Source organism: Fusarium oxysporum, chromosome V (assembly GCF_013085055.1).
Source record: "Fusarium oxysporum Fo47 chromosome V, complete sequence".
NCBI lineage: Eukaryota > Fungi > Ascomycota > Sordariomycetes > Hypocreales > Nectriaceae > Fusarium > Fusarium oxysporum.
This window is the reverse complement of record NC_072844.1, coordinates 3,759,628-3,784,364: the sequence shown is the minus strand read 5'-3', so window position 1 is coordinate 3,784,364 and position 24,737 is coordinate 3,759,628. Positions and strand designations below refer to the sequence as shown.

Genomic DNA, 24,737 nt, shown 5'->3' with positions numbered 1-24,737 from the left:
AGCGACCTGAATATCTTGCCATTGGCTCATCAACTGTGCAAATGCTCTACATTCATTTCCCCTACTTGTTGGCCGACCCTGTATTTCAAAGAACTTAATAAGCCATTTCTGAGGAACATTTTGACATAGATTTGTGCCTATGTCTCTTGGTGACATCAACATTGAGAAAAGAAGCAATGTGAGGCAGAGGTTTAGATCTCAGTTCTATCCTGTCGAAGCTGTCAAAAATCAAACCAACTTAGACACTGAAACACTGAAGAAACTCGATACGTGATATGAGTTCTTACAGTTTGCTCTCTTCCAGTGCACTGTCAGAATAAGGTAGCATGACTTCAATGACACTCTCCGGAGAAGCAGCATTGGAGTAAACATCAACAACCTCAAGCCCTGCCTCTGCCACAATCGCTCTGAAAGTCTCTTCAGTACGCTCACAAGCCTCACCGATGTGCCCCAGCATCATCATATCCATGCTCGTAGCAGGCACGGAAGGGTTCTCCTCGGACAAGACTATCTCGTTGATGAGAACTTTGGAATATCCAGGTTTCAGTGCAGGCTTCAGGTTCTTGAGGATCTGCACTCCATGCTCGACACTCCAGTCGTGGAGAATAGAGTGCAAGAAGTATGCTCGTGCGTGTTGAACTTGTTGGGGAGTGAAGAAATCCTGTTTTTGAGTCTCAAAGACTGATTTGTCGGTCACATCTACTATGACTTCTGGAAGATCCTGGAGTATCAAACGGCCTGGTGGTTTGATGCTATTTGAGAAAGATAACAAGTCATGGCCACGGCCACCTCCAACGTCAACGAGGAACACATCACTGATATTCGTGTCAAAGCCAGAGGATAGACGTTCTTCAACAGGGTAGAAAGTCCACCAGTCTGTGTTTCCAGCTCTATACACGGACATGAAAGATCCAAATAAGTTGACAAAAGGGGGATTTGCTGCCAGCCAGTCGAAGAAAGGCAAGGACGAGTTATGAGCATATTGGTAAGGGCCATCTGTTAGACCGGGATGCTGATAGTTGGCCTGCTTAAAGTGATCTGGGAAGTGACAGAAAGACTTTGCTGCAGCCCGTTGACAGAATGATATGCTATGCTGGTAATTCTCCTGTGCGAGGGTGTTGGAAAGGGCTGTGGCGTGCCAGCCTGTAGACTTGGAGAAACGGACAACTTTGTGAGCGACAAAATGTCTCATGAAACGCTCAAGCAAGGGCCCAGCAATGCCGGTCTTCTCAGATAGTGCTTGAGTAGTGAGTCCATTCTCCGCTCCTTGCAGAAGTTGAAATATTTCCCTGTTGGCTGCAACTTCAAGGCAACCACTCAGAGAAGCCTGTACGAGTCAGAGACATAGTACCAGTGGATAAAGTGCTTCTTACAGTAGCAAACCAGATACGCTGTATAAAATCAGTTGGAGTTTCCAACTCGGCGAGAAGTTGGCGGTTGAGGTCGAGCAGAGTCTCTCTGGCCCCAAGTTCTTGTTTGTCATATGAGACAGCTGCATCCTGCATGCGTTTGATGATGTCCGAGGGTGCCATTTCCATGTGTTGGTAGCAGGGAAAGGAGAACAGAGTGACCTTGGGGGGTTAATCTTGTTGGATGGGCGATCCAAGGATCTTTTAATCACTCGGGGACTCTATCCCTACGCTTCGTCTGCAAGCCCCTGGGAGCAAGAAAACTTCTGACATGAAATCAAGGTGCCAAAAATATCTCATCCAAGGTCCACTAAATATCTACTAAATTATACGAAATTCACCTAATTCTTTTTATCACTTAGGATACAGGTCCTAAGTTTTCTTGCGCCGCCTTGGCAAGCTACAGACTCACGGTATGTTTGCATATGACCCGCTACTAGAGGAGATAAAAAGTGGAACGATAAACCAGTTGTGGCAGAGAAGTCTGTGGAATGTGATATGTATCCTGGAACCAACATGTTTAACCCCTGTTTGTTCATCTGCAGAAGACCAGTGCTTGACCCAAAACCACGCCATGGCACCGCTTTGTCTGGCGCTGAAAGGCTTCAAATGTAATCTGAAATGCTCCAGGTTCGAAGACTGTTTCTAACTGACAGAGTGTAAGCCGAGAAATGCAGTGATGGCATCAGATCTCTAATGTTCTTGGCTGTTGGTGCAGCCAAGAACCAACAAACAACATCTAGGTGCCCCAAACTCACTCGATTGACTCAAGAAATATGGATCGAAATCAATTTTTTGAGTCATACTTACTCGGTCCAGTTAATTTTAGATGCATGATCCCACCTAGAACTTGCATAACCGATCCCTCCGGTGAATAATATGCGCATGTTGTTGGCTGTTAGAGCCAACACAATGTGTTGTTCCTGGTGGATCAACTCGACATTATCCGGAACGATATCTCCAACTGCAGGGGTTTTCTTTGCAACCAACAACCTTCAACGTGTTTGTCTGTTGGTGCATTATATCTCTTCATACTTGGATTTCCTTTTGTTGGACTGTTGGTTTGACAATTACAGGCCTTTTTGCAAGGTCAGGTCATAAAAGGAGTAACAAAATATCCGTGGAAAGAAACCCCAAAATTGGGTGTTAAGACTACATTAGCAATTGCTTTTCGATTAAATATGTTTGTCCCTCATCTAATTCTAGTGACTATATGCAATTCATAGTTTTGTCGCCCTTTTGATGGATTCAAGTCATGTTCCTACCGATTCGAAACAGACAAAACTGTGCCTGATAGCATGGATATTCACTGGAATGGCCATCATCACCGTCATGACCAAGCTCTTTACAACAGTCTTTATATTTCGCAGACCAGGCTGGGACGATTTAATGATTGTTTTCTCTTTGGTTGGCAGCATTGTTGCGTCTTCTCTGGTGCAAACCTCGGCGGATCTTGGCTTGGGGCGTCACACAGCAGCCGTTGCTTCAGAACCTGGAGGAACTCAGAGGATGGTCAAGACAAAGATCCTTCAGGTGGTCGGCTATCGTAAGTGCAATACTTCCCAGTTACCAGCATTATTGCTCATATATGTCTAGCCTTTAATATCATGGCCTACAGTCTTCCCAACGCAGCCATTCTAATCCTCATCGAACGACTCGTCGGCAAAACGAAAGCCATCTCCCGTCGATTCCTCCGCGTTGTCGTTGCCATCCAGATCATGCTGGCTCTAGCATCAGTAATCATCATCTTCGTTCAGTGTCGACCGACCAAGATGCTGTGGGATCAGTCAACGCAAGGAGAATGCTGGAGTCCGCATGTCTTCAACTACACGTCCTATGTCGTCAGCGGCTTCACTGTCTTTACCGACCTCGTCCTTGCGATTGTCCCTATACACGCTTTCTGGAAGCTGCAACTCAAGGTGCAGGAGAAATTGGAGATCACTTTCATGTTGGGACTGACATTTCTCTCTGCGATTTTCACCATCATCAAAGCTACATACTTGGATACATTCAACGACAGAACAGAGCCTTGTAGGTGCACAGTGTTACTCTATTTTGGGGGTCAAACTGACCACTCTAGTGTATAACGTTGTAACTTTGATCATCTGGGGCTTGTAAGTATATTCTCTGCGTCTAAATATGACTCGAGCTGATGTGCAGAAGAATTGAGCAGAACATTGTCATCATGGCAGCAAGTGTCCCAACTCTGAGGCCACTCCTCCGACTTATCAAGGACAAGCATCCTATGCGAAGTGCTGTCGGATACATAAAGAGCGGTAGTGGGACCGATCCGAAGCACAACGCATCCGTCTCAGAGATCCCTTTAGGCAATGTTCAACAAAGGGCGGAACAAGGAAGTGAACCAAGCTGGGAGACGCATAGTTCCTCCGAGGAGTTGAATGGAAGGAGAGCTACACCACCATTCGAGTAGTACAACTGGTTCAGATGAATTGGAAAGGAGATGTGTAGCATAAAAGGTTTACTGATCACCCTAGTGATGTAAGGTCTCACGATATATCATAGGCAACTTGAAATCATTGAAATATTAGATTCATTCATTATATAGTCACCCTCGCCTTCTAGCCATCCAGTGACCATGAGAAAGCGAGTCCAGTCCTGATCCGTTCCTGAAGATGATAGTTCGTTACACATGAAGGGTATGGCTTGACCCGAAGCCTCCCCGTATTCAGGAGTACCTGCCCCCTCATCAAGTTGACTCCCCGCATCCTTACTTGGCAATGATGATGTTGTTGTTGACTATTGAAAAGTTAGCACTTGATAAAACTATTAATTCGATTTGTTCACTTACCCTCTTTAGAGATAATAGTGATCTGGGGCTTCAGAGCAGCATCAATGAACTGGGCCAGGTTAAGGCCAGCAATGCCGTTGATGAGTCCAAGGTTCAGGTTGCCAAGGTCCAATCGAGATAGCTCAAACTGGTCAAAGATACCAGTCTCGGCGATAGCAAGCATGGTGGAGAGTTGCTGGAGCTGGAGAAGAGATTGGAGGCTGAAGTCCTGAGAGGCGAAGAGATCTTGGAAGACGACGACGTTGAAGTTGTTTCGCTGGCTGAGGACCTGGAGCTTGCCAAGGTTGAGCTGGTTGACCCGGAGAAGGTAGTTGAGGTCAACCTGGCTAAAGGCAAGGCCGCCACGGTTGAGACGACCATCCTGGCGACCACGGCCAGCACGGTCCTCTCGGTCATCCTCGCGCTCACCTTCACGGCCCTCCTCTCGTTCAGGCTCTCGCAGATCAGCACGGCCCTCCTCACGGTCGCGGCTGGGGGCACTCTCGTTGAGAGCAGCGCGCTCTTGAGAGAAAGTGGCAACACCGGGGGCGGCGACAGCAAACGCAGCAGAGGCGATAACAAAGAAAGCTGAGAACTTCATCTTGAAATGATTAAGAAGATGGTTTTGGTTGTGTGTTGTTGTTGAGTGAGTGAGTGAGGTGTGGAGTTGGACAGTAAATATCAAATGGGTATATGAATGTTTTGAGCACAGCTCTAAAGGCGAAACGGTGGAAGGAATGAAAGCCGACAAGAGCACAGCTAGAGAGTTCAGTGTTAGTAAACTTGGTGTTTAGTCGAGAATAGTGTTCAAGGCTCACCTCTCTAGGAAATGACTGGTGTTTGGAAGGATGGACTGGATGTTGATTGTGAGATGAAGAATCGAATTATTTCAGCGGGAGTCCGTCCCCATCTTTATAGATAGACTTCTTACAAACATTGTCAGCTCAGATTCAATGTTGTTTCTTGATCGGATGCATTTCATCCCCAGAGCCGCGCTGGCCGAGAATGTCAAAACCGCCATGAAGGGCTCCTTGTCACCGGCAACACCAGAGGCCGGAGCTAGCCCTATGACGATACCATACGAAAGCGTAATACAATGTCTCATAATACCGATCTGGCGTGGTAGAATGCAACATGTCCCCGGAAGTTGGAACGCCAAGCTGGGCTCTTTTTCATCCGTTCAGGTCTTGCAGGGATCATGTGTCAGAGCTTCGGGATTGCAGCGGAGCCGATGAAACCATAAGAGACATCTGATAAAGTCCAAGGCTGAGTTTCAGATCTTGACTTCGAACTGGAGATTTTTCTCTCCAAAAAGTTAAGGTTGGGTTTATGCTTCTTCGATCGACAGGGGTCTGTTGCATGCCCTGTCAGAGCGTCCATGGTTGGCGTCTCAACCTGTCAATCAGTCAGCAGGCATTAACACGGCTAGATGAACAAACGTCTCAGGTTTGTGACGGAAGAGCCATCACCGAAAGATTCAAAGTTGTTCATTGGCTATAATTTCCTGAAACGCATTCAGAACAACTTTGTCGCTCCATAGTCGAACGGATGACGGGAAATTGAATTGTCATTGACGATGGCGAGTCGGGATTGCTCAGAGGAACTACCGAAAAGTTGGGCTAGAGTAGTGAAATTGCCATAGGGTAAGCAGCCGTTGATATCAAGTCACGTTGAGGTCTTTTGAATCTCAAGAGTTCTACAAAGCTGTTGCAGCCGATCAAGGTTTGGAGTGACGTATGAATCGAGAGCGACTTTAGAAACTGGTTCTTTTCCAGGAGGTTCGCTGCGTCTCTCAGAGTTCGTTCTTCGTCTGATAATTTGTCCAATTCATGTCCAGCTCGAGTGAGATCTTGGCTGTAAGACGCTCGTCGAAAGTTGTGTACTTGCACTGGATAACTTGGCATCCGTCCGAGGAAGAATATCGGAATACCCAGGCCATAGTGCTTCAGGTAACCCGCCTCAGGTTACCGAGAGCCTTGTAGACATCTCGTTTGCGTTACAATCGAGAATATGACAGGCTTGAATATTGACCGGGGGCAAATGAATATCCTTTCTTGGCAAGTATCGCAAGGTGGAGAACTTCGTGTCTCCTCGGGCTTGGGTTGACTTTCAAAGAACAAGACAAATGATGGCTGGGGTCAAGAGTTTCTCCGCAGTAATGGGAAAGAATTCTACGCAGCAGATTCATCTTCCTCCGGGGTAAATCTTGAGCGAGTGAAGCTGCGCAGCCATGTCGCTGCATGACTGGGCCATATGGATGACCTGGATTGTTGATTTATGTAAGTGTCTGAAGCAAAACGAGATGAACGGCTTGACTCACTTGTTGCGGCAGCTATCACTTGCGGGATTTCGGTCAATTGCTCCTCCTTGGCAAGAGTCCAGTTGATCTTTTGAAATATCTCTCACGGTTTCTGCTGCGAAACTTTGCATGTTGCTCGTTTGGTGTTGATATCAGATCTGCCATGTTTTGAAGTGCTCGATTCGTCCAAACTCGTCAGCGATATCGCACTCCTCCTTCGTTCCCAGCTCTGCAGGCCATCGCCGCTCGCCTAAGCTCCAGCAATCGGCCGGGAGATCTCTCCGAGTCTCCAAGAGAGCTTCAAGCTCCTTTCTTCTTGGCTGAAAATCAAAGCGGTGCCTTAGCGACGATGCCAAGGACCCCAGCCATCCCATCTCAGGAACTGCGCAGCGGATGAATGAATCAATTCATGGCCGTCATATTGGAAAATAAATAACTTATGCACGACTAAGCCACTAACTGCCATTAACCAATAAGAGCGGGAGGTGCTTCTTCAACCTGTCGGTTGGGAGATTCCAATGACCAGTCCCGACTAGTTAATTGGAAGGTTTGTGTTCCCTCAACTAAGTTTCTTTGATGACAAACTATCCAGAGGCTCCCAACTTCTCATTTCGATTTCGGATCTTCTCATTATGAACACCTCAGCGCCTACAAGATCTGGGACGGCTTGTCAACGCCGAACAGGAAAGAGAGCGGTGTACAGCATACGACACCCGAGGGTGGTATCTTGACATACCCGGTTCCTTGTTATCTCGCTACATGACTGACGTGTTGTTCTTCCTGTTAGGTTCATAAAGAGCACCTCCGGCATCCCAGCTACACGACGAGACCCTTAATAAGCCTCCAGCTTCCGAAAGCAAAGAGTCATAATCGGACTCTCAATATAAACCCCGAGTAAGGCAACCCCTTTTCGATCAAAGTCTGCGACCAGGAATTATCCTCTTCAATTTCAAGAGACAAGTTCATTGTGCTTCGAGGACAGGGCGGTACTTTCCTCATTATATCTACTTTGGGAGAACAGCGAGACATCAGACGAGGTAAGTCCGCATCTTCTGGACCTCTAAATCCTTTTACCTAGGGTTAAAGTTCCAAACCAAGTGCTTCCCCTTCAATTTCTTGACTTCAGTATCTGCCCTCCCGCTGTGGTGATTATTCTCATTAGATGCTACGCAAAGCTCCGGAGGGGCTGGGCGTATTGGCTTTCTTGAACGCAAACTAAGCATTATGTCCTGGTGATATTATTAAGTCGACTGGCATTAAGATTAAGGTAGAGTTTTTGAAAAGGGGTCCCGACATCAGGGTTGCTTCGAACTTGCTTGCCAAACAGATTCATCACGCTTGGACCGCAGTAGTTGTATCTGCTTGCATCCTCTCCATCACACCTCTGTTGATCAATCCCTCCCCGCCAAGTGTCAAATGTAGAGACCCTGAATGGGAAGCAGCATCTTGCCCCGTCGACAGTCTCACCGATGACGTCTCGGCCTGATGTCGAGTCTCATCAACTCCCACAATACCATTTATCTTCGTCAGGTCGGGCCTGGGCTCTCCCCATTCCTTCAGCTGACCTCCAATCTGCGCCAGGGCATCTGCATCAAGAATCTCCGTCCACGTAGGGGCACGTAGGATGAACCACATCAGCGCACAAAGTGCCACAACTTGAAGACCTATTAGTGTAGTGACAGTTATCACCGCTGCTAAATCCTTCTTTGGCTTCATGACTGCAGTTCCCGGGTTATAGAAAATTGGGCGGTTCTGTGATAGCGAGGCGGCGGTGGTGAGAAGGGCTTCGTTCGCAAAGAACATGGCCTTTTCGAGTGCTTGTGCGGTGGCCTCTTCATTCTTGAGGCTGTTGGAGTAATTGTAAATCACATCCTGCATTTTCGGAGTTTTATTCCGATTTCTTACAGAACGGCTGCACCCGCCCATATCATAATTGCGCGGCATCATTCCAAGCATTGGAAACAACGAGTTCTCACAGATGTTGTTGATGGTCTGGTTGTAAGTGTCAGGATCAGCAACCCTGGCTGCTTGAAAGAATGACGAATTTCCAAACATAGCCTGAGCCACTGTCATAAGTGGGCCAGGCACAGAGGGTCCCTGGTAGTTGTAGCTCAATTGATCGCGATACTTTTGCAGGTCTTCGTCCGGGATTCTAGTCAGTGATAAGTGGTTAGCCAGGGACGCAAAAGGGGATATTGCAGCTGGATCGGAATCATACTCTGCTGCTGGATACCTGTCAGCTGGAAATTTTGCGATCCCACTGAGGGCTATTGATATAATAATCGTTAAACTCGTACTTCAGTTCTCGCCACGAAGGCCACTCGTCACGTAAGGGCCCAGGCTTCCCACCATTTGCGTCGTTCGGGAGCTGAAACCATCCTCTTCTTGAAACGCTGTGGCATCTCAGGACGTAGCTATCATTGTTGCGAAAATGTCCGGACGTGTCTTCACCTTCAGGAATATCCCATTTCATAGACAACCACAAAGTCTCGTTATGTTCTTGTTTGTCTCGACTTGTGTTCCAAGCCACAGTGTCATAACTTCCTTCGACACAAATGCTGACATTCAGCCAGCCCTCGGAGAAAGATGGTGCGAATGGTTTGCCTCCTTCGCACTCTTTCGGGAAGTTTTTGGTTAAGTAACACTCTGCTGTGGAGTCCATCCTGACTGCATGATGCCGATAAACCCCAGTGCCGGTCCCATTGGCGACGGATGACGCATAATATAACCGTTTGCTTTTATCGTATGACAACCTCTGGTAGTACCAGTCAAGAGTCCGCCTATTGTCCATGTAGTAGGTCTTCTCCAAGCGAAGCCTCATCAGACCACAAGTTGGTTTGGATATCGTTATTAGCGGAGCTGAGTAGCTTCTGGCTGGTCTTCTTGACGACAACGTCTTGTGGGCAGAAGTTCAGATCGATGGGCTCCGCGTCCCGCGCAATAACCTGGGTATCCAGATCCTTGAAAGGATATTTGCAAGCTGCTGAATAGCAATCTTTGTGCCTCGCGGGATGCCCTTTGCACGTCATAACGTCAATCCTTTCGTTTCGGACTAGGATGGCTTGTATAGGTGGTTGGATAGCGGCTGTTCAGAAAAGGTCAGCATGGGGGGTATAAGGTGTAGGATCAGGTGTAATATTCTTGGGCTTACTGATCAGAATGAGAAAAGTCGCCAGCCAAAGGTAAAGTGATCTTTCCGTGCTCTTAAACTTGCTTGGAGGTTTGAACAGATATCGAGGGTCTAGCCATTATCTATCTGCCAGCGCAAATAGCTGCAAGACGCTCAATTTCTGACCTGAGTTTCGACGCTGGGTATAGACAACCGCTCCATGGGCAAGGAGGCCAGAAACTATTGGGAGTCCAATAACACTTGAGATTGCAGTGAGATAGCTGAGAGCAACGCGCGATCTGTGCCAATTATCCACGTCTCCGGGGGTTATTGATCCCGCCTGGTTGAAATATGATTCCTTGTTGATTGGCCTGATCATCAGAACACAGGTAAATATCCACGGTAGGACGAGAATAAGGAGATAGAACCCAAAGATCCATAATGAGCGTTTGTAATAGCGAACAACTTGCTTATCCTTTGCTAAGCTCGAAGATTGCCATGGTCGACGAGGCTCACCGTCTAGATCATTAGTGAGAGTAACCACCGACCTGAGTTCGAACTCTTGAGGACCCATAGTGAGTCATGCGCGTGCATAAGAAGCTAGCAAATAAGGCTGAAGATCGACGGGATCGTGGCTTCTTTTTAGCACGGACATATCGTGTATGCCAAGCTTTTTAAACCAGGGGGTTTCTCGCCCGGTCATCGCATTGCTGTCCTTTGTGAGCTTAGGTTGCGGCAAAGGCGCGATTTCACGAGGGTTGAGCCTTCTTGGCAATCCCTCGCTAATTAAACGCCGCTGTAGAAGATCAGATGATGGTCAGTTGGTTGTTGCGTTTGGCCAGGGGTGTTTTATTTAGGCATGCTTCCAAGCCAATTCCTATCTCTCAATTGGCTTGGAGTCTCTCATCGAGGCCTCATGGCCATTTGAACCTAGAAAGAGGGATAAAATTGGCTTCGGTACTTTTTTTCTGGGCAGTCCAAATTGTCACAGGCAACACTGCGGCGTGGCTCAGATCAGCCCATGTTGAGTAAGGCGTCCATCGTCGTCGGTAAGTGTTTGGGGTCTGTGAATCGCGAAAATTGAAATCTCCCAGCTCGCATGTACAACTATCATAATTGCCAACCTCGATCAATGACAAGTCTGAATTGGTTGGAAAGCAGGCATCTGAGCTCGTGATCTTGGGGCATTCCACTAGTTGGGGGGTTCGTGGGGCGGTCTTTGCTGATGTTGATTTTGATTTTGATTCTTCATGTAACATCTTATCGAGCATTGCTTCGCTATAGCTCTACCTTAAGTGGAATATGGATGAGCCGAAAGGTGCCTGTCTGTTGCTAGAGAAAGGTAGGCATCTTTGTCTTTCCTGGCAAATCGTGATACCACAGGAATCGCGCGCGTGACCGTAGAAGATATGAAAAGACGAAGCCTTTTTGATAACGTACTTGGTCAGTAAATCATACTCATTCTCTCCTGTCATTACTCACAGTGAAGCAATAGCAATGAGCTCTTCGACTATCAACAGCAGCAAGGCCGGGATTTGGGTAGTCGTATGCCAGCGCCCCCTGAAACCCATGCGGCGGCGCGGTGACGTAGCGATGAAGCAGACGGCAGTAAATAGCAAGATCTCAGTAATTCAAGCGATTAGAGTATTCGGGTTACAATTGTGTTGAGCGGTGCTGTGTTTTCAATCTCGAACTGAATTTTGGTGACAGGTGCAAGTTAGACTAAGTGTCGACAGCCACAAGGTGTAGCTGCTAAAATATTGGTATAGGAGGTAGGCATCTGTGCAAACAGCAAACTGTGACTCAAATGATGGGAAATTTATATAGGAAAATATATTGAATTCAGTATTAAAATAAAATAAACTATTTATTCACCCATCAGGTTGCTCTAAAGCAAACTGTTTTGTTGGGATCAAGCAAATGCATTTACATCGATATCACGTCGCCATCTTACTTACCCTAAGGAGAGTCACCGTCTCAGCTTGGAATCATCAAATACTAAAGAACAGAATCTATATACTTTTCTTATTCTTTGGAATTATACTGAACCTTAAACCACACTGAAATCAAGTCATCTGGAGTTGTTGCTATTCCTCGAGGTCATTCTCCTGAAGCACAGAACCCATAGAGTGAAAGGAATCACATTATCCGCAGGTACCCGTAGCTGATTAGGTATGCTCTACTAAGGTTTTGGTACGTCTTAGGCTGAAGTTTAGACCCTGACACTAACAAACACACAGTTCATGATTGCTGAATGCCCACCAGCTTGGTACCTCTCGTCTCATGTCTACTTCGTCTGATGTCAATCCAGCCTGTTTCACAACATCGGCCTCAACAACGAGGTCACGCCTTTAAGCACGCCCCTAATTTCGATTCTTTCATGGATTATAGAGGTGACAATGAATGAGTGTTTCCGTGTAAGTCACCAACGCCCAATTTCTATTTTTACCTCGATCTAATAATTGGATCTAATCAACAGACACACTTTACTGTTGGTGCACCAATCAGCATCTGACCACGTCAGTGGGCCACGCTGAAGTTAAACGAGCCTGGGCTACGGGGTAAGGTACGGGTACGCTACACCCACTTCGTGTCTAGTCCAACGCTGATCAACGACACGACACAAACCCAACCCCCATAATTCAACGTCAATTCCAGCAATTCGACCTCAGCGACGCTTCAATGTGCCGCCAACACTCGAGGTCACGATGCCTTCGCTAGGCCCAGCCCTTCTACGATCCCTGGCACTCATCGCAGCCTGGACACAAGCCCAGACCGAGGCCCAATCCCACGAACCCAATGCCATCCCTGACCCGATCGACTTGACCTGCGATGCCCGAACCATCAACTACATCACCCACACGCTACCCCAAGCTTGCCTCACAAGCTCCTGGACGAGCACTTCTATGAGCGCAACCCCTTCAGATGCCAATTCGACTTCCGACGCCTCCTCCGACTCGGCACAAAGCGATGCGCCACCCCCGAACACACAAAGCGAGTCCCCATCCCAGCCCCAACCGTCAGCGTCCACCGCCACTCCCGCCAAAGAAGAGCCGGAAGATGCCGCTGCAGATGGAGATGCAAAGCCCTTCATGTCCTTCGAGGACTGGAAGGCCATGATGTTGAAACAGACAGGGCAGGACCCTAAAGACCTACACAGGAACGCCAAGCCCCGCGACAGGACACCCCCGGATATGGGCTACGGTGGCCTCGGCGAGGAAGATGAGATATCCCTGAACTTTGGCAGCTACATGGATGACACCGGGGAGCAAAAGGAGCGCCCTTCAGATCTCGACCAAGCTAAGAACGAGGGATCAGGAAAGGATGGCCGTGTTGCAATCCATAGGAACAAAGATGCTGGCAAGACTTGCAAGGAACGGTTTTCATACTCGTCCTTTGATGCCGGCGCCACCATTCTCAAGACGAGCCCCGGCGCAAGGAATGCAAAGGCAATTCTCGTCGAGAATAAAGACTCGTACCTACTCTTCGAGTGTAGTGCTAAGGAGAAGTGGTTTATTGTCGAATTGAGCGACGATGTCCTCATCGATACCGTCGTCCTCGCCAACTTCGAGTTCTTTTCTAGTATGATCCAAACTTTCACTGTCAGCGTTAGTGACCGGTACCCAGTCAAGAGGGAGGAGTGGAAACAGATCGGAGTCTTTCAGGCAGAGAATTCACGAGCTATTCAGCCCTTCTTGGTCGAGAATGCTCAGATCTTCTCCAAGTATGTCCGGATCGACTATCTCACCCATTATGGAAAACAATATTACTGCCCAGTGTCATTGCTTCGAATCCATGGCTCGCGCTTCTTCGCAGCATGGAACGAAGGTCGTGACGAAGATGCGAATGAGGCTGAGGAGGCTGAAGTGACTCCTCAAGCCCTCCCTTCAGGAGAAGAATCGACGAAGCCCCAAGAACTTGAGAGTCCTCCTGAGCCCGCCAAGCCGAGCTCGATGGGATTAATGCCGTTCTGTGAAGTCAACACCACTTCGCGACTTCTTTTCGAGCCATTATTCTGCTCTGCCTCCCTTAATCAAACTACACAACCAATCTCAAACCACAGCAGCTCTGTTGAAGTCACCAGCGCTGTACCCACAACCAAATCCCCTGACGAGAGGGCACGAAAGGGGACTTCAACACCGCACACTCCCCGATCAGAGCACCCTGCAAGTGAAGAGCCCACGGCTTCATCATCTTCTACCGCTGTATCTCCAAGCGCCACGCCAGCTGTATCCCCAACTAGCCCATCCTCCATCTCATCCTCCAACATCGAATCTGCATCAAACTCCACCGCTTCGGCAGCAAGTACAAAAACGACCGCAACGCCCTCTTCCTCATCGACACCATCGACTCAGAAGCCCTCCCCTGCCAATACTGTTAACGCCAAGAAAGGCTCCACGGGAACGGCCTCTGGCTCGTCAGCCTCGCCCACTGTGCAAGAAGGATTCTTCAAGTCCATATCCAAGCGACTCACAATCGTCGAAACCAACCTTACCCTCTCTCTCAAATACGTCGAGGACCAAGCTCGCCACATGTCCGAGACTCTGCACCGTACAGAGCAGAAGCAACTTTCAAAAACGACACTGTTCCTCGAGAACCTCAACAAGACCGTCCTCGCCGAGCTGCGCTCCGTTCGTGAGCAGTACGACCAGATCTGGCAGTCAACGGTCCTTGCTCTGGAGAGTCAGCGCGAGCAGTCCAACCGAGAGATAGTTGCTCTCAGCGCTCGTCTCAACCTCCTGGCCGACGAGGTCGTCTTTCAGAAACGCATGGCCATAGTACAAGCCGTGTTGCTCATGTCATGTCTGATCCTCGTCATCTTCTCCCGAGGTGTGCCACTACATCACCTCGCCCCCTTTTCAGATCAGGCCGGTCTTGCTTCCTACGATGGTGCATCATCAGCGGCTCGCGTTCGAGCCATGCATGGGAGTGCATACGACGGAGAAGATGCAGTGTTACTGGCAGCCCGTCAGAGAGGCCAATATACTCCGACATCAAGAGGAGACGATGGTGCTACTGAACTACATCGAGGGCCTTTTGCCGACGACATACATCATGATCGTGTTGAATGCGAGCAGCTTTCACCTCCTCCAACGCCAAGATCTTCTGGAGGCTTTTCTTCATCGTCTGATCTATCGCCCCCTTCCCACGACACACAGCCGAATGTGTTGCGTCGCTCAATCGCGCAACCAACCAATTCGCGAAAACCGTTACCAGCTCTGCCCGAGAATCCATCTTCTCCATGACAGTTCGCAGCATCTTAACTAGAATCAATAAAAGAAAAGTGTCATAGAACTGCAAATGAACTTGAAACATCCGTGGCTCTCGTGATCTGGCGTCTGTTTAGTGATTGTTGCTACAATGTTGTCGTCACAAAGCACATCCCAAGGTTTGACTAATGAAATCTATTCTGCGGTTGCAAAGTACTAGGTATCTATGTGCATCATAGATGCTACCAGTTGCTGCTACTTAGGGGTCCAAGTCCAACGGAGATTGTACCAACGAAGATACTGCAGAATAGTAAGGCCATTCATGGGTCTTCGAAAATTTAGATATGGCCATCGTGCCAAAGGCCTCAAGTTCTCAGAAGAGCCAACCACTCCAAACCTCAAGACGACTTTTGGAAAAAATGATCAAAAATCAAGATGGTCTTGGGGTAATGTCCAACGCTTAGTAGCGGCCGCGACCGTAGTAGGGTGCAACAGAGGACCCATAGGAGATCTCCTCCAATTCAGCGAGACGAGTTCCGCGATCGTACTGTGAATGACGACGGCGTTGTTCATCGCGGAAGTACTGTCCAGCAGTAGGAGTGAAAAGACCTATTAGAATGAGTGTCAGCGTCTTGTCATTGTTGTGGAGTGTAAGGAGTTGCGTACCGACATGCTCCGCGTTCTCCACCGAGCGCTTCATCTTGGACTGGTTGTCCGGGCCAGGGAATGGCTCCTCTTGGCCGACAAGCTTGGTCTCATCGCTGTGGATGGTGTAGAACAGCTGTACCTGTTAGCTGGTGATGGTGAATAGTAAGCTATCATTCACTGACCTTGGGGCGATAATGCTCAGCCTCGAGCATCACAGACGAGTTGCGGAATTTCTGCACAAGGCAGTCCTTTCCCTGGATAGCTGCTGTATGTCAGTGACTGCGACAAAATAGGATAGAAAGTAAACCTTACTCGCATAGGAGATCTCAGCGACTTTGTCCGAGCGGAAGCAGTTCCATCGTTTGTTCGCTCGTGCCTGAAAGAACTGTTCAGGAGTTAGCATGTCAACAAGACGGGAATGTTCTCAACGGTGACTGACGTCGATGATGTATTCGGCTTTGACAAAGTTAATGAACGCATAGCCGACGCTAGTAAATGGTCAGTGTTGGAGTTAGGTATTGCTGAAGTTTGTACTTACTTGCAATCGTTGGCAAAGTCAATTCGCAAGTACATGAAGTCGTACCGGCCGAAGGAGGAAACATCGACGATTTTCTTGAGGAGGGGCTGGTCCACCTTGTTGGGGATGTTTCTCAACATGATCTATCAAGATGTCAGAGCTCATGGTGATGCAAGACAGAATGGTAGGGCTTACGGTGGTCCGGACGTCACGTCCGGCAACAAGCTCGTTGATGTCAACGATGTTGTTGAGGCCGCGAGATCCACGACCGTAGCGGCCCGCACCTCGGCGCGGGTCAAAACGACCAAACCCGTTCAGGTTGCCGAGCCCAGCATCCCTCTGCGAAATTAGGTTGTTGGGATTCATGACGGGAGGGCCAAATTGCTGCCCAGTGAAGGGCTGGTGGTGGTGTTGGGGGTGAAACGGCATATGCAAGGCGCCAGCCGCCGCGAAAGGGTTCCCCTGCGGGGCGTTCATGGTGAAAAAGGACTGGTGGCGGCTGCGGTCAATGCCACGAGGAGCTTGTTGGAAAGACATGCCTTGTATGTTGGATGCAAGTTGATCAGTGGCCGAGGTAAGGGCACTGCCAATGTCCTCTGGCTTGGACAGAGTGATGACCACACCCTGTTTAAGTTAGAAAATACAACACTGGGGGACGGAGCCGAAGACGGAGCTTATGGAGAAGGGATAAAGGAAGATGCATGAGGAGAGAAGAAGTGGAGATACTCAGAAGGAGGAAGAGAACTTTATGAAAAAAGACTTACGCCGGTGGTAATGCCATTCCCAAAAGCCTTGAAGGCGATGAAAGCGTCGGCCGCCTTGCAGAACTGGGCGACACCACGGAAGGCTCCGTTCGGGAAGCTCAAGTTTCTGATCAGCGCAAAAAGCTGACCGTAGACGTTGAGGGCTCGCTGGGTGATCTCATCGACATGAGCAGGATCAATGATGGCGAAGTTAAGAACATTGACCTCGATGCTGAGCTGTCTAAGCTCGGAGAATCGTACAAGGCCAAGGTCCAGCTGTCCAATATAGTTAGTAAAAGAATGAAGAGGTGAAGAGAAGAGAGAAACTTACGCGCTCAGGTCGGATCTTCACGTACGCAGTGAACCAGCCCTTTGGAGCCTTGCGAATGGCGTAGAAGGCCCAGGCGGCGTCACGGAGATCTTCGAAGACGACGTACACATGTCCTCCGGTGGTCTCCAGGTTGCGTCCGCCGTGGAACCTGACTCCCTTTTGGGTAAGCTCCTATAAACTCGTCAGTACATTATGCATTTCTCAAGATGACATATGATACTTACGGTAATAAAATTGCCGAGATCGATGATGGAAGGTGTAGGAGTATCGCAGACCTCGATGCGGTGGGAGATATCCATGTCCTGGCTCAGGGCGCCGGCAACGGTAGGACTACCCTGGGGGTAGAAGACGATGGCATTTTTACCCTTAGATCGAACGCCGCGAGGCTGGAAGGTTGAAGCAGTGGCCGAAAGAGTGCTTCCCTGAGCAAGGCCGCCATCAACGAATGGGTCTTCGGAAGACTGGCTTTGGCCAACATAGTTATTGCCTTGGATGGAGGTTCCCTGAGAGCTCTCGGCAGGAGAGAAGACGGTGATCTGCGTGTTAGGAGTACCTTGGATTGAGTCTGCAGCTCCCTCGGCAGGAGACGACATGTTCGCGTAGACACGATGGTCTGCACGAGAAGACATGTTGTCTGATTGGGGATGACAAGATGTCACAACAAAATAATGAGTAGATGAAATCTGAAGTTTGACTGGTATACGTGCTTCTCAAGAAGCTGAAAGAGAAGAGGAAATGCGACTGAGATCAAAACCCAAAGATCCTGTTCACATCCAAGTTGGATAGTGAAGTCGGAAAGATGTTGTGATGGGTGAAGAGGAAAGGAAGAGAGGGAGGAGGGAAAGGAACGTTGGGAGGGACTTGGGTAGGAGGGGAATGCGTGAGTAGGGCTGCCTCAGCACGAGTTGTGAATAGGCGGGGTGCAGGTAGGAATAATGGCAGGAGCAGACGGATGGGTTGTAGGCCAAGTTAGAGGAGAAACTAGCCTCAGGGGCCTAAGTTGTAGGGACGTAGTAGGCAAACTCATCGGTTGACAGAGACTCAGCAGATGGAACCCACTTGTAATAGAGACATATAAACAGTGTGTTTCCCCTAGTAAACTCATCCAGCCCCCTATTGCGTCTGATATATATGCGGCTCAGTCCCTGAAGCTCAACGACCAACGCGTCTCAACCTCTTGCTACCCCGGCAACGGCTTCTCTCCTCTCCTTGATTCACGAGGCCATTCATGCATATCCAATTTCGTTCTCCTTCTTTGAATTAATATTTGTGCGTTCAAGTTGAGTGTGCTTCGCTTGAGTTCTCGTGATATCACGATGTGGTTGATCTTGAACTCCCAGGTTGAGGCCGATGATCGGTCCTTGGGCCTCCCTACCCCGCTCATGACTTCGTAAGATTTGACTGCCCTGATGCATCCCTTGAGGCCGTATATCTCTATTGATCATGATATCGCCATGGTGTTGATGCCTTTCGTGATGGTGATTCGCATATACCATATATATGATATGCCCGCCTGTTACTCCCCGATGATACTTCCAACATGCATGCACTTTTGATATAAACTATACTCGCTCGTTCTCTGATCTTTATTGTATGCTAAAAGTGATTTGTGTATTGTAAATATGCTGTGTTGGTGTTTCGGTTGTTGAGTGTCCGACGGTGCGAGCGAGGGTATTCACAACACTGGGCCCCTGGGACTCACTGCCAGAACTACCCCTCCACTAAGTCCATGCAGCACGTACGTCATTACCAGTACAGGCCCCCTATAATATTCCATTTCGCCCTACAGTTAGTGAGTTTGATGCTATTCAGGGATTGCGTTCTTTGTTTTATATCAAGGTGTTTACCCCAGCCTTTGGTCATGGTCCCTGATTTCCAGTATTCCTTTGATACTCGCAACAATCAACCTTGCTTGGCCTTATCCAACGAGTCAAACTTTCTCAACACAAAGACTCTCGACTTCCCTTTGCTTCAGTCCTTTTTTCGCATGTTGGAATTCATGTTTGGTGGTGATGGTGGTGACTAGTGTCCCAACGTTCGTGCATGTCGTATTTCTAGGGCGCTCTACGGAAGACACAACATCCCAGGTACATGCGATACAGACCTAACTAGTGTCCTAAGCTTCTTGCTCGTACTAACCGTCATAAGATGCAGATAATCATAAGACAGCATGTGAGACAGTACAAGAGACGACATCCAATGAACCACCAAGCAGCAATCTTAGCGACAGCGTCTCCTCGGCCATACACAATACGGCGAGCAGCGCACTCACCCATTCCAACCTACCCTCTTTCTCTATCACCAGAAGCATCGGATGCAGTAGGAAGAAGAGCGAATGCATTCAGGGGGCGCGGCGCTCTTGAGCCAGACGGCCAGCGCGAGCCCTTCATGGAGCAAGGAGAGTGAAACAGGGCGCTTCTATGCTTTTCTAATGATCTTTCTGTGACACGAAGAGCATAAAAATAAAAATCCACCAGGTGTTTGGTTTGTAAGCGTCTCGCTTGTGTTGAGTGCCTTTATGGTTTACGGGAAGGCAAGTCCATGAAGACACGGGAGAAGGTATCATACTTACAACTCAGCTTCTCAGACCTTCAGAGACATACAGAGATAGTGCCAGAGCCTTAGGACTGCTTTCCTTCTGTCTGGCCTCCCTTCCCTTGCCCCGAGATCGATCACGACACTGCGACCAAAGGACGTGAAGAGCTGCCGCCAGATGGCCCAGGAGGCTCAACCTTCGACTCCTTGGCCTCCAATGACACTGGACAAGTTCTTTTGAGTTTCTTCAGTCTGTGCTTTCTTGTCCTTCGCAGGCGAGTCCAGCGGGCTGGTCCTGGAGATGCTTAAGGGTTGTTCAGGGGTAACGCGGAGTGTGGGAACCTACAGCCAAATCGCCTCCCACCACAAGCAGCCACGTGCCTTATAACTACAAATCTAACTTTCTATATGCCTCATCAGTAATCTGCTGTACTACGAAGCGGATAGGTGCTCATCCTGAAGTGCTAGAATCAAAGGGGCAAGTTGGTGCTGTTCACAGATCCTGCACCCCGAGGCCTGACCATGAACAAGGACACCAGTGACTCAAGTTAGTCATCATTATGGATGAATAATATTGCCAAAAAGCCTGGAGACGATTAATTCGTACCCAGGACACTTCCTAGCGCTTGAAGATGAGCTTTTGGTTGAGATTCATCGAATCTTCAGACGCGGCGCTTTTTTTTCTGAGACTTCCTACGCTGATTACTGATGGTCAATCATAATCCTAGTATAAGTATCTACCTTCCCTTTATATGTCGTCAAGAAATATGTGGTGTGATGACTTCTATCGTTGATTCCAGGTTTCTGTTTCCGCTCAGCCCTTGAGTCCACCGACCGCCCCTCGCAAGACGCGCCGAGTATCGCAGTCAACCTTACAAAGACCTTTACCCCGTCATCAACACTTACATTAATAAGAAGGACATCGAATATCTCTGAAATTGGGGTTGAGCGCCGCTCTTTTGGTGTAATATGAAGTAGATGGTCAGTACTGGCTTAATAGACCCAGGAGCGCGCATGACTCTGTTGGGCACCACAAAGAATACTGATTGTTTAGAATTTAAAACAATACGAGCTCCGAAGTTTTGAACCTCAGAATTCGCGTGTCCGAGAAATTTTCCCTCTGTCTGGCTGTGTTGGAACAGCTGCTGAGAGAGGAGACGGGTTGGGAATCCAATCATTCATATCTATTCTGTATTCGCTTTCATTTATGATCCATCTCAAAATTCTTGAGCTCTCAAGGGTTTTACAGAGTGTAAATCAAATACCCTGGTTTCTCCTCCGATTCCAGGATCGATATTCAGGAGTAGTTACCTACGCTTTGAGAATGACTTTTTGTTGCAGACCTAAAATTGGCCAACCCTTCTTCCCTTCGCTATCCACTACAGGATCGTAGGCGGTCCCACAAAGGCTCAGATGTATCCATGGGCTACAAGTCCGATGTGAGAGCAGGGTCTTCACTACTAGACACAAAGTCGTCGACTCGAGCATGATCGAAGCGCCTCAACAGACAAGAGCACCCTCTGTATAATAATTTGTGGAAAAAGGATTAAAACGTCTGTCGAGGCCTTGAAATTATTCCTGACACTTCCAACAGTGCGCTGTATCAAAAGTTTGACCATTCTAGCTATTATCAGAATCAAGTCCCTCGGATATTCTGTGTCGCAGTCAACGTGCGAGTTTCCGAAGATCGCTCTGCGTGGAGTAACATTTCATGAAACCGACCACTATCAACTTGCTATCTTGTCGTCTAGGGGGGAAACATCCCATACTTCTCGAAGGGGGTCAAAGGAGTCATGAAATAGGCATTGCAGAAATTGTTACAATATTTTGGGACAGGTTTGAATTGTGAACTAAATGTGTTATTTGAACTTGAGATATCAGAAGCCTGTCTTCATCCCTTCAGGCATACACCAAAGCTCTCCCGACTTTCCTTCATCTTGGCGATGATTTCATCGCTGCCTTGAACTGTTGTTGATGTGTTCCATTGAACACTCCTGATCTATCGTTGATCAGCTGTCCTGCGTAGTTATCGCGGACGATTCTCGGTGTAGATCTACTTGCGGGTAGGGTCCTCGGCGGTCGAGACAACCTTGCGGCTCTTTGGGTTGAGATAGTTGATGATTTGGTTGGGAATGGCTGCAATTCGACCTCTAGAACCCACGACAGGCAGCCATTATCCAAACCAAGTACAGCAGTATAGAGAAGATAGAGGGGGTGTGGTACTTGGTAGGGATAATGACTGCCTGCCATGGGTTCTCCAGGTCGAAACGAAGATAGTATTTCGCCTCGAACATGTCCAGCGTTCAGGATCCCTCATACCCCTTACTCCCACGTCGACGAGGTTGGCAGCAGTTGCGATGGTGGATCTAACATGTCTATGGTTCAGGACTCTTTATGGCCCCATGACCCCGGCAACCCTTTCATTTCGGCTGCAACCTTGTCGATACCCTCTTCCATCTTTTCACGGCTAATGTGCTTTGATGTGGGATACCCACGACAGTCTGTGCTGATCCCAACCAAGTACAACCGTTCTTGGTTTGGATATTGACAGCCTGCCGTGGATATTCCAGACCAACCCAAAGATAACCGTTCTTCTCAAACATTTCCATGGTTAAAGATCTTGTCTGCTTCCACTGGCGGGTGTTATCGATTTGTTTCTGCTTGGGGTCTGTTCGGCCCATCGCGCCGAAACGCTCCCGACGTTTCTTCATGCTTGCAACGATTCAGCGACGCCTTTCTTCATCTTCTCACGGCTGTTGTACTTTGTAGGGACCAGCACAACGTTGATGTCGAAGAATCGGCCAGTTGCGTCGACAACTCAAGACCGTTTGAGCTTGATGTTGGCGACGTATTTCTTCGCTGAGGTCGAGTCTCGAAACTCCACGCAGGCGAACTTAAATGCAGTTCCAGCCTTGGCCAAGTTATCCTTGACGGAGACTCGGGCAAAGACTGCCTGTCTAGGATGCTCCACGTCGAAGCGCAAAAGTCATTGCTCTCGAACATGTCCGGGCTCACAGGCCGATAGGGACCTCCTTGGCCTTTAAGGCGCCACACTTCCTTTTTCAGGAGGAAAGATGTGGCCCTATTACTACACGAGTGGCGTTAGCGAACTGTAGGGATGAATACCAGGAAGCCTTCTCCATACTGAAAAAAGGGCCTGGCCCAGCCAGACGGCTAGTCGAAGGGCCTCGCAACTGGAGTTTTCCGGGTCGTGGATTCAAGAGGCAATCACTCTTGCCATAGTTGATGACTGTCCTCGAGGAAGATGGCGTTGAACTTGGGGCCGTTCAAGGCTAGGCTGTGTATGGTTGCCAGCTTGTTCTACGCAGCATGTATGTCTGCTTGAGCTTATTCCCAAGCACCCGTGACTTGGGCACCTGGAAGCTTGACTCGTCGTTTCATGTGCTGATCTGTTACTGGCTATGCAGAAGCTTGATCCGGTACTGTGGCAGTAAATTTCAGCACCACTAATGCATCTCAAACGAAATTAAGACGAAGGCGAGACGAGCTCAAATCATCCGCGCTCATCTTACCTAGCTTTACGGTGTGGTATTTGACAATTGCATGCAGGACTGGATGAGAGAGTCGAAATGTACGGGGGAAATGATGAGATATCGGATGAGGATCCGATGAATGAGGAAAGGTAGCATATAGACTATTGAGCATGATAAAAATGAATGAAGTTTTCGTGGAGCATGGCTGGTGTTTCCGATGGTATAGATGAGGCAAAAGAAAAGAACTTCTAAGATGGCAATGTGGGGAGGTGAAGCACGCAAGCCCTGCAGTTACAACTCGACGATTTCTTAGGTAAGACCTTGTGTTGGGCAATCACGAGTGGGCCATTCAACATTGGACGACTCAAAGCTGAGCATGAACTGCAGCGATCCGGGTGGGCTGCTCCAGGGCTGGTTGCATAGCGGAAATCCATGCCTCCCGCGGGGCTACCTACCAACCTACCAATGGTGACCCATCTGAGGCCCATGTGTATTTTCTAGCCTTTTGTCTAGGTAAGTACCTGGCTACCAACGTTTGCAGTCTGTGGTCAGCCAGTCTTCGTGAGATGTAGGCATTCTCAGCAGTCATTTCAACAATCCCTTGGCTCATCCCTTTGCACTCTCATCTTTTCCTCGAACCACGATTCCAGCACAGTCATACCTGTTCCCTTTTCGATATCCTTTGCTTCGGTATTCATAGCTTCAAGTCGTTGGAGCTCTCTCGGCCATTTTCTCTTCTCCAAGTTTGTCTGATGAGCTCAAGGTCTTCGTATCCTGCAAGCTCCGGTACGTTCTCTTCAACTCCAAGAGCTTACATCCAAGGCCATTCCGGTTGGAAAGGTAGTTAACTCCAACTATTTTTCCTGTTCTAATTTCTCATATACCTAGATAATTGTACTTAGCCAACATTATCCCAACCTCGCCAGATGGTTAGCAGGCAACTTCAGCAAAACAACACAATTTCTACGCTAGCTGCTGTCATCTTGCATGAAGAAGGCAATTGCTAGCTTCTTGTAGCCCCCTAGCAACATAAGCCGACTCTCATCCCAGAGAAACATGTATCCACACAGATCCTAGAGCTTGATGCGTGATACACTCAACCATCATTTCCTACACAGAATTGGGACTCTTAGCGCTTTGCCTGTCTCCAAATACAGCATTTGCGATGTTTCTGTGCGTTCAATCTTGAGGCCCAGCTTCGACGTCAGAGCCTGTCTAGGTGTAACAGACTCTCGCGCACTTGGAGCCAAACCGCACTCCTTGACACGATTGAAGGCTTCTCAAGGTATATTGGCCACTCTTTATATCCTGTTCATCTTCTCCGGTCGTAGCTGATAATTCATGTCACCAGATGCCTCCGTCAGTGTCTCAAGGCGACTCAACAACTTCCTGGGCTCAGAACCTTCCAAATGATGTTCTTTTTCTGACTAGAGTACTACCCTTATAGTGCTGTATCTTATAGGCCCTATATACCATTACCCATTGCGTCTACTGTCCTGGGGCTTGTGAGGGCGCCAGTCGTGGCCATGCGCCGACCCTTTGCAATATGCTGGTAGTAATCCGGGAGCTTTTCAGTCTAGTTAGTCCTCCATCTTGTGTTCGAAGACCACTTGTCAACGACATTCACTACTGTATTGCCTTCCACGCAGGAGTC

General features: G+C 48.5%; 6 protein-coding genes across 6 annotated transcripts; 2 read left to right on the top strand and 4 right to left on the bottom strand.

The window, feature by feature from the left end:
* Nucleotides 1-127: 127 nt before the first annotated feature.
* Nucleotides 128-1,565, bottom strand: FOBCDRAFT_224517 (S-adenosyl-L-methionine-dependent methyltransferase). Its single transcript, XM_031185095.3, has 2 exons — nt 1,374-1,565; nt 128-1,327 (listed from the first exon to the last, which is right to left on the bottom strand). Exons 1-2 carry the CDS (start codon nt 1,536-1,538, stop codon nt 284-286), a joined length of 1,209 nt encoding a protein of 402 aa, XP_031040737.2. The 5' UTR covers nt 1,539-1,565; the 3' UTR covers nt 128-283.
* A 1,176-nt stretch (nt 1,566-2,741) lies between these two features.
* On the top strand, nt 2,742-3,840 carry FOBCDRAFT_202184 (uncharacterized protein; the record flags this gene model as incomplete). The annotated part of the gene is made up of 4 exons (XM_059609024.1): nt 2,742-2,955; nt 3,006-3,440; nt 3,490-3,523; nt 3,573-3,840. The coding sequence occupies 4 exons, from the start codon at nt 2,742-2,744 to the stop codon at nt 3,838-3,840; spliced, it is 951 nt and encodes a 316-aa protein (XP_059464991.1).
* A 97-nt stretch (nt 3,841-3,937) lies between these two features.
* FOBCDRAFT_261312 (uncharacterized protein) lies at nt 3,938-4,798 on the bottom strand (the record flags this gene model as incomplete). The annotated part of the gene is made up of 2 exons (XM_031185093.3): nt 3,938-4,166; nt 4,219-4,798. The coding sequence occupies 2 exons, from the start codon at nt 4,796-4,798 to the stop codon at nt 4,138-4,140; spliced, it is 609 nt and encodes a 202-aa protein (XP_031040735.2). The 3' UTR covers nt 3,938-4,137.
* Nucleotides 4,799-7,768: 2,970 nt separating this feature from the next.
* FOBCDRAFT_261311 (uncharacterized protein) lies at nt 7,769-10,179 on the bottom strand (the record flags this gene model as incomplete). The annotated part of the gene is made up of 5 exons (XM_031185092.3): nt 7,769-8,648; nt 8,794-9,276; nt 9,323-9,581; nt 9,648-9,737; nt 9,792-10,179. 5 exons carry the CDS (start codon nt 10,177-10,179, stop codon nt 7,829-7,831), a joined length of 2,040 nt encoding a protein of 679 aa, XP_031040734.3. The 3' UTR covers nt 7,769-7,828.
* Nucleotides 10,180-12,208: 2,029 nt separating this feature from the next.
* FOBCDRAFT_224514 (UNC-like C-terminal-domain-containing protein) lies at nt 12,209-14,907 on the top strand. Its single transcript, XM_031185090.3, has one exon. It carries the CDS (start codon nt 12,314-12,316, stop codon nt 14,849-14,851), a length of 2,538 nt encoding a protein of 845 aa, XP_031040732.2. The 5' UTR covers nt 12,209-12,313; the 3' UTR covers nt 14,852-14,907.
* A 368-nt stretch (nt 14,908-15,275) lies between these two features.
* On the bottom strand, nt 15,276-17,683 carry FOBCDRAFT_202180 (RNA recognition motif 2-domain-containing protein; the record flags this gene model as incomplete). Its single annotated transcript, XM_059609023.1, has 10 exons — nt 15,276-15,424; nt 15,482-15,602; nt 15,646-15,725; nt 15,776-15,848; nt 15,903-15,951; nt 16,002-16,123; nt 16,176-16,604; nt 16,745-16,999; nt 17,055-17,225; nt 17,279-17,683. 10 exons carry the CDS (start codon nt 17,681-17,683, stop codon nt 15,276-15,278), a joined length of 1,854 nt encoding a protein of 617 aa, XP_059464990.1.
* Nucleotides 17,684-24,737: the final 7,054 nt, after the last annotated feature.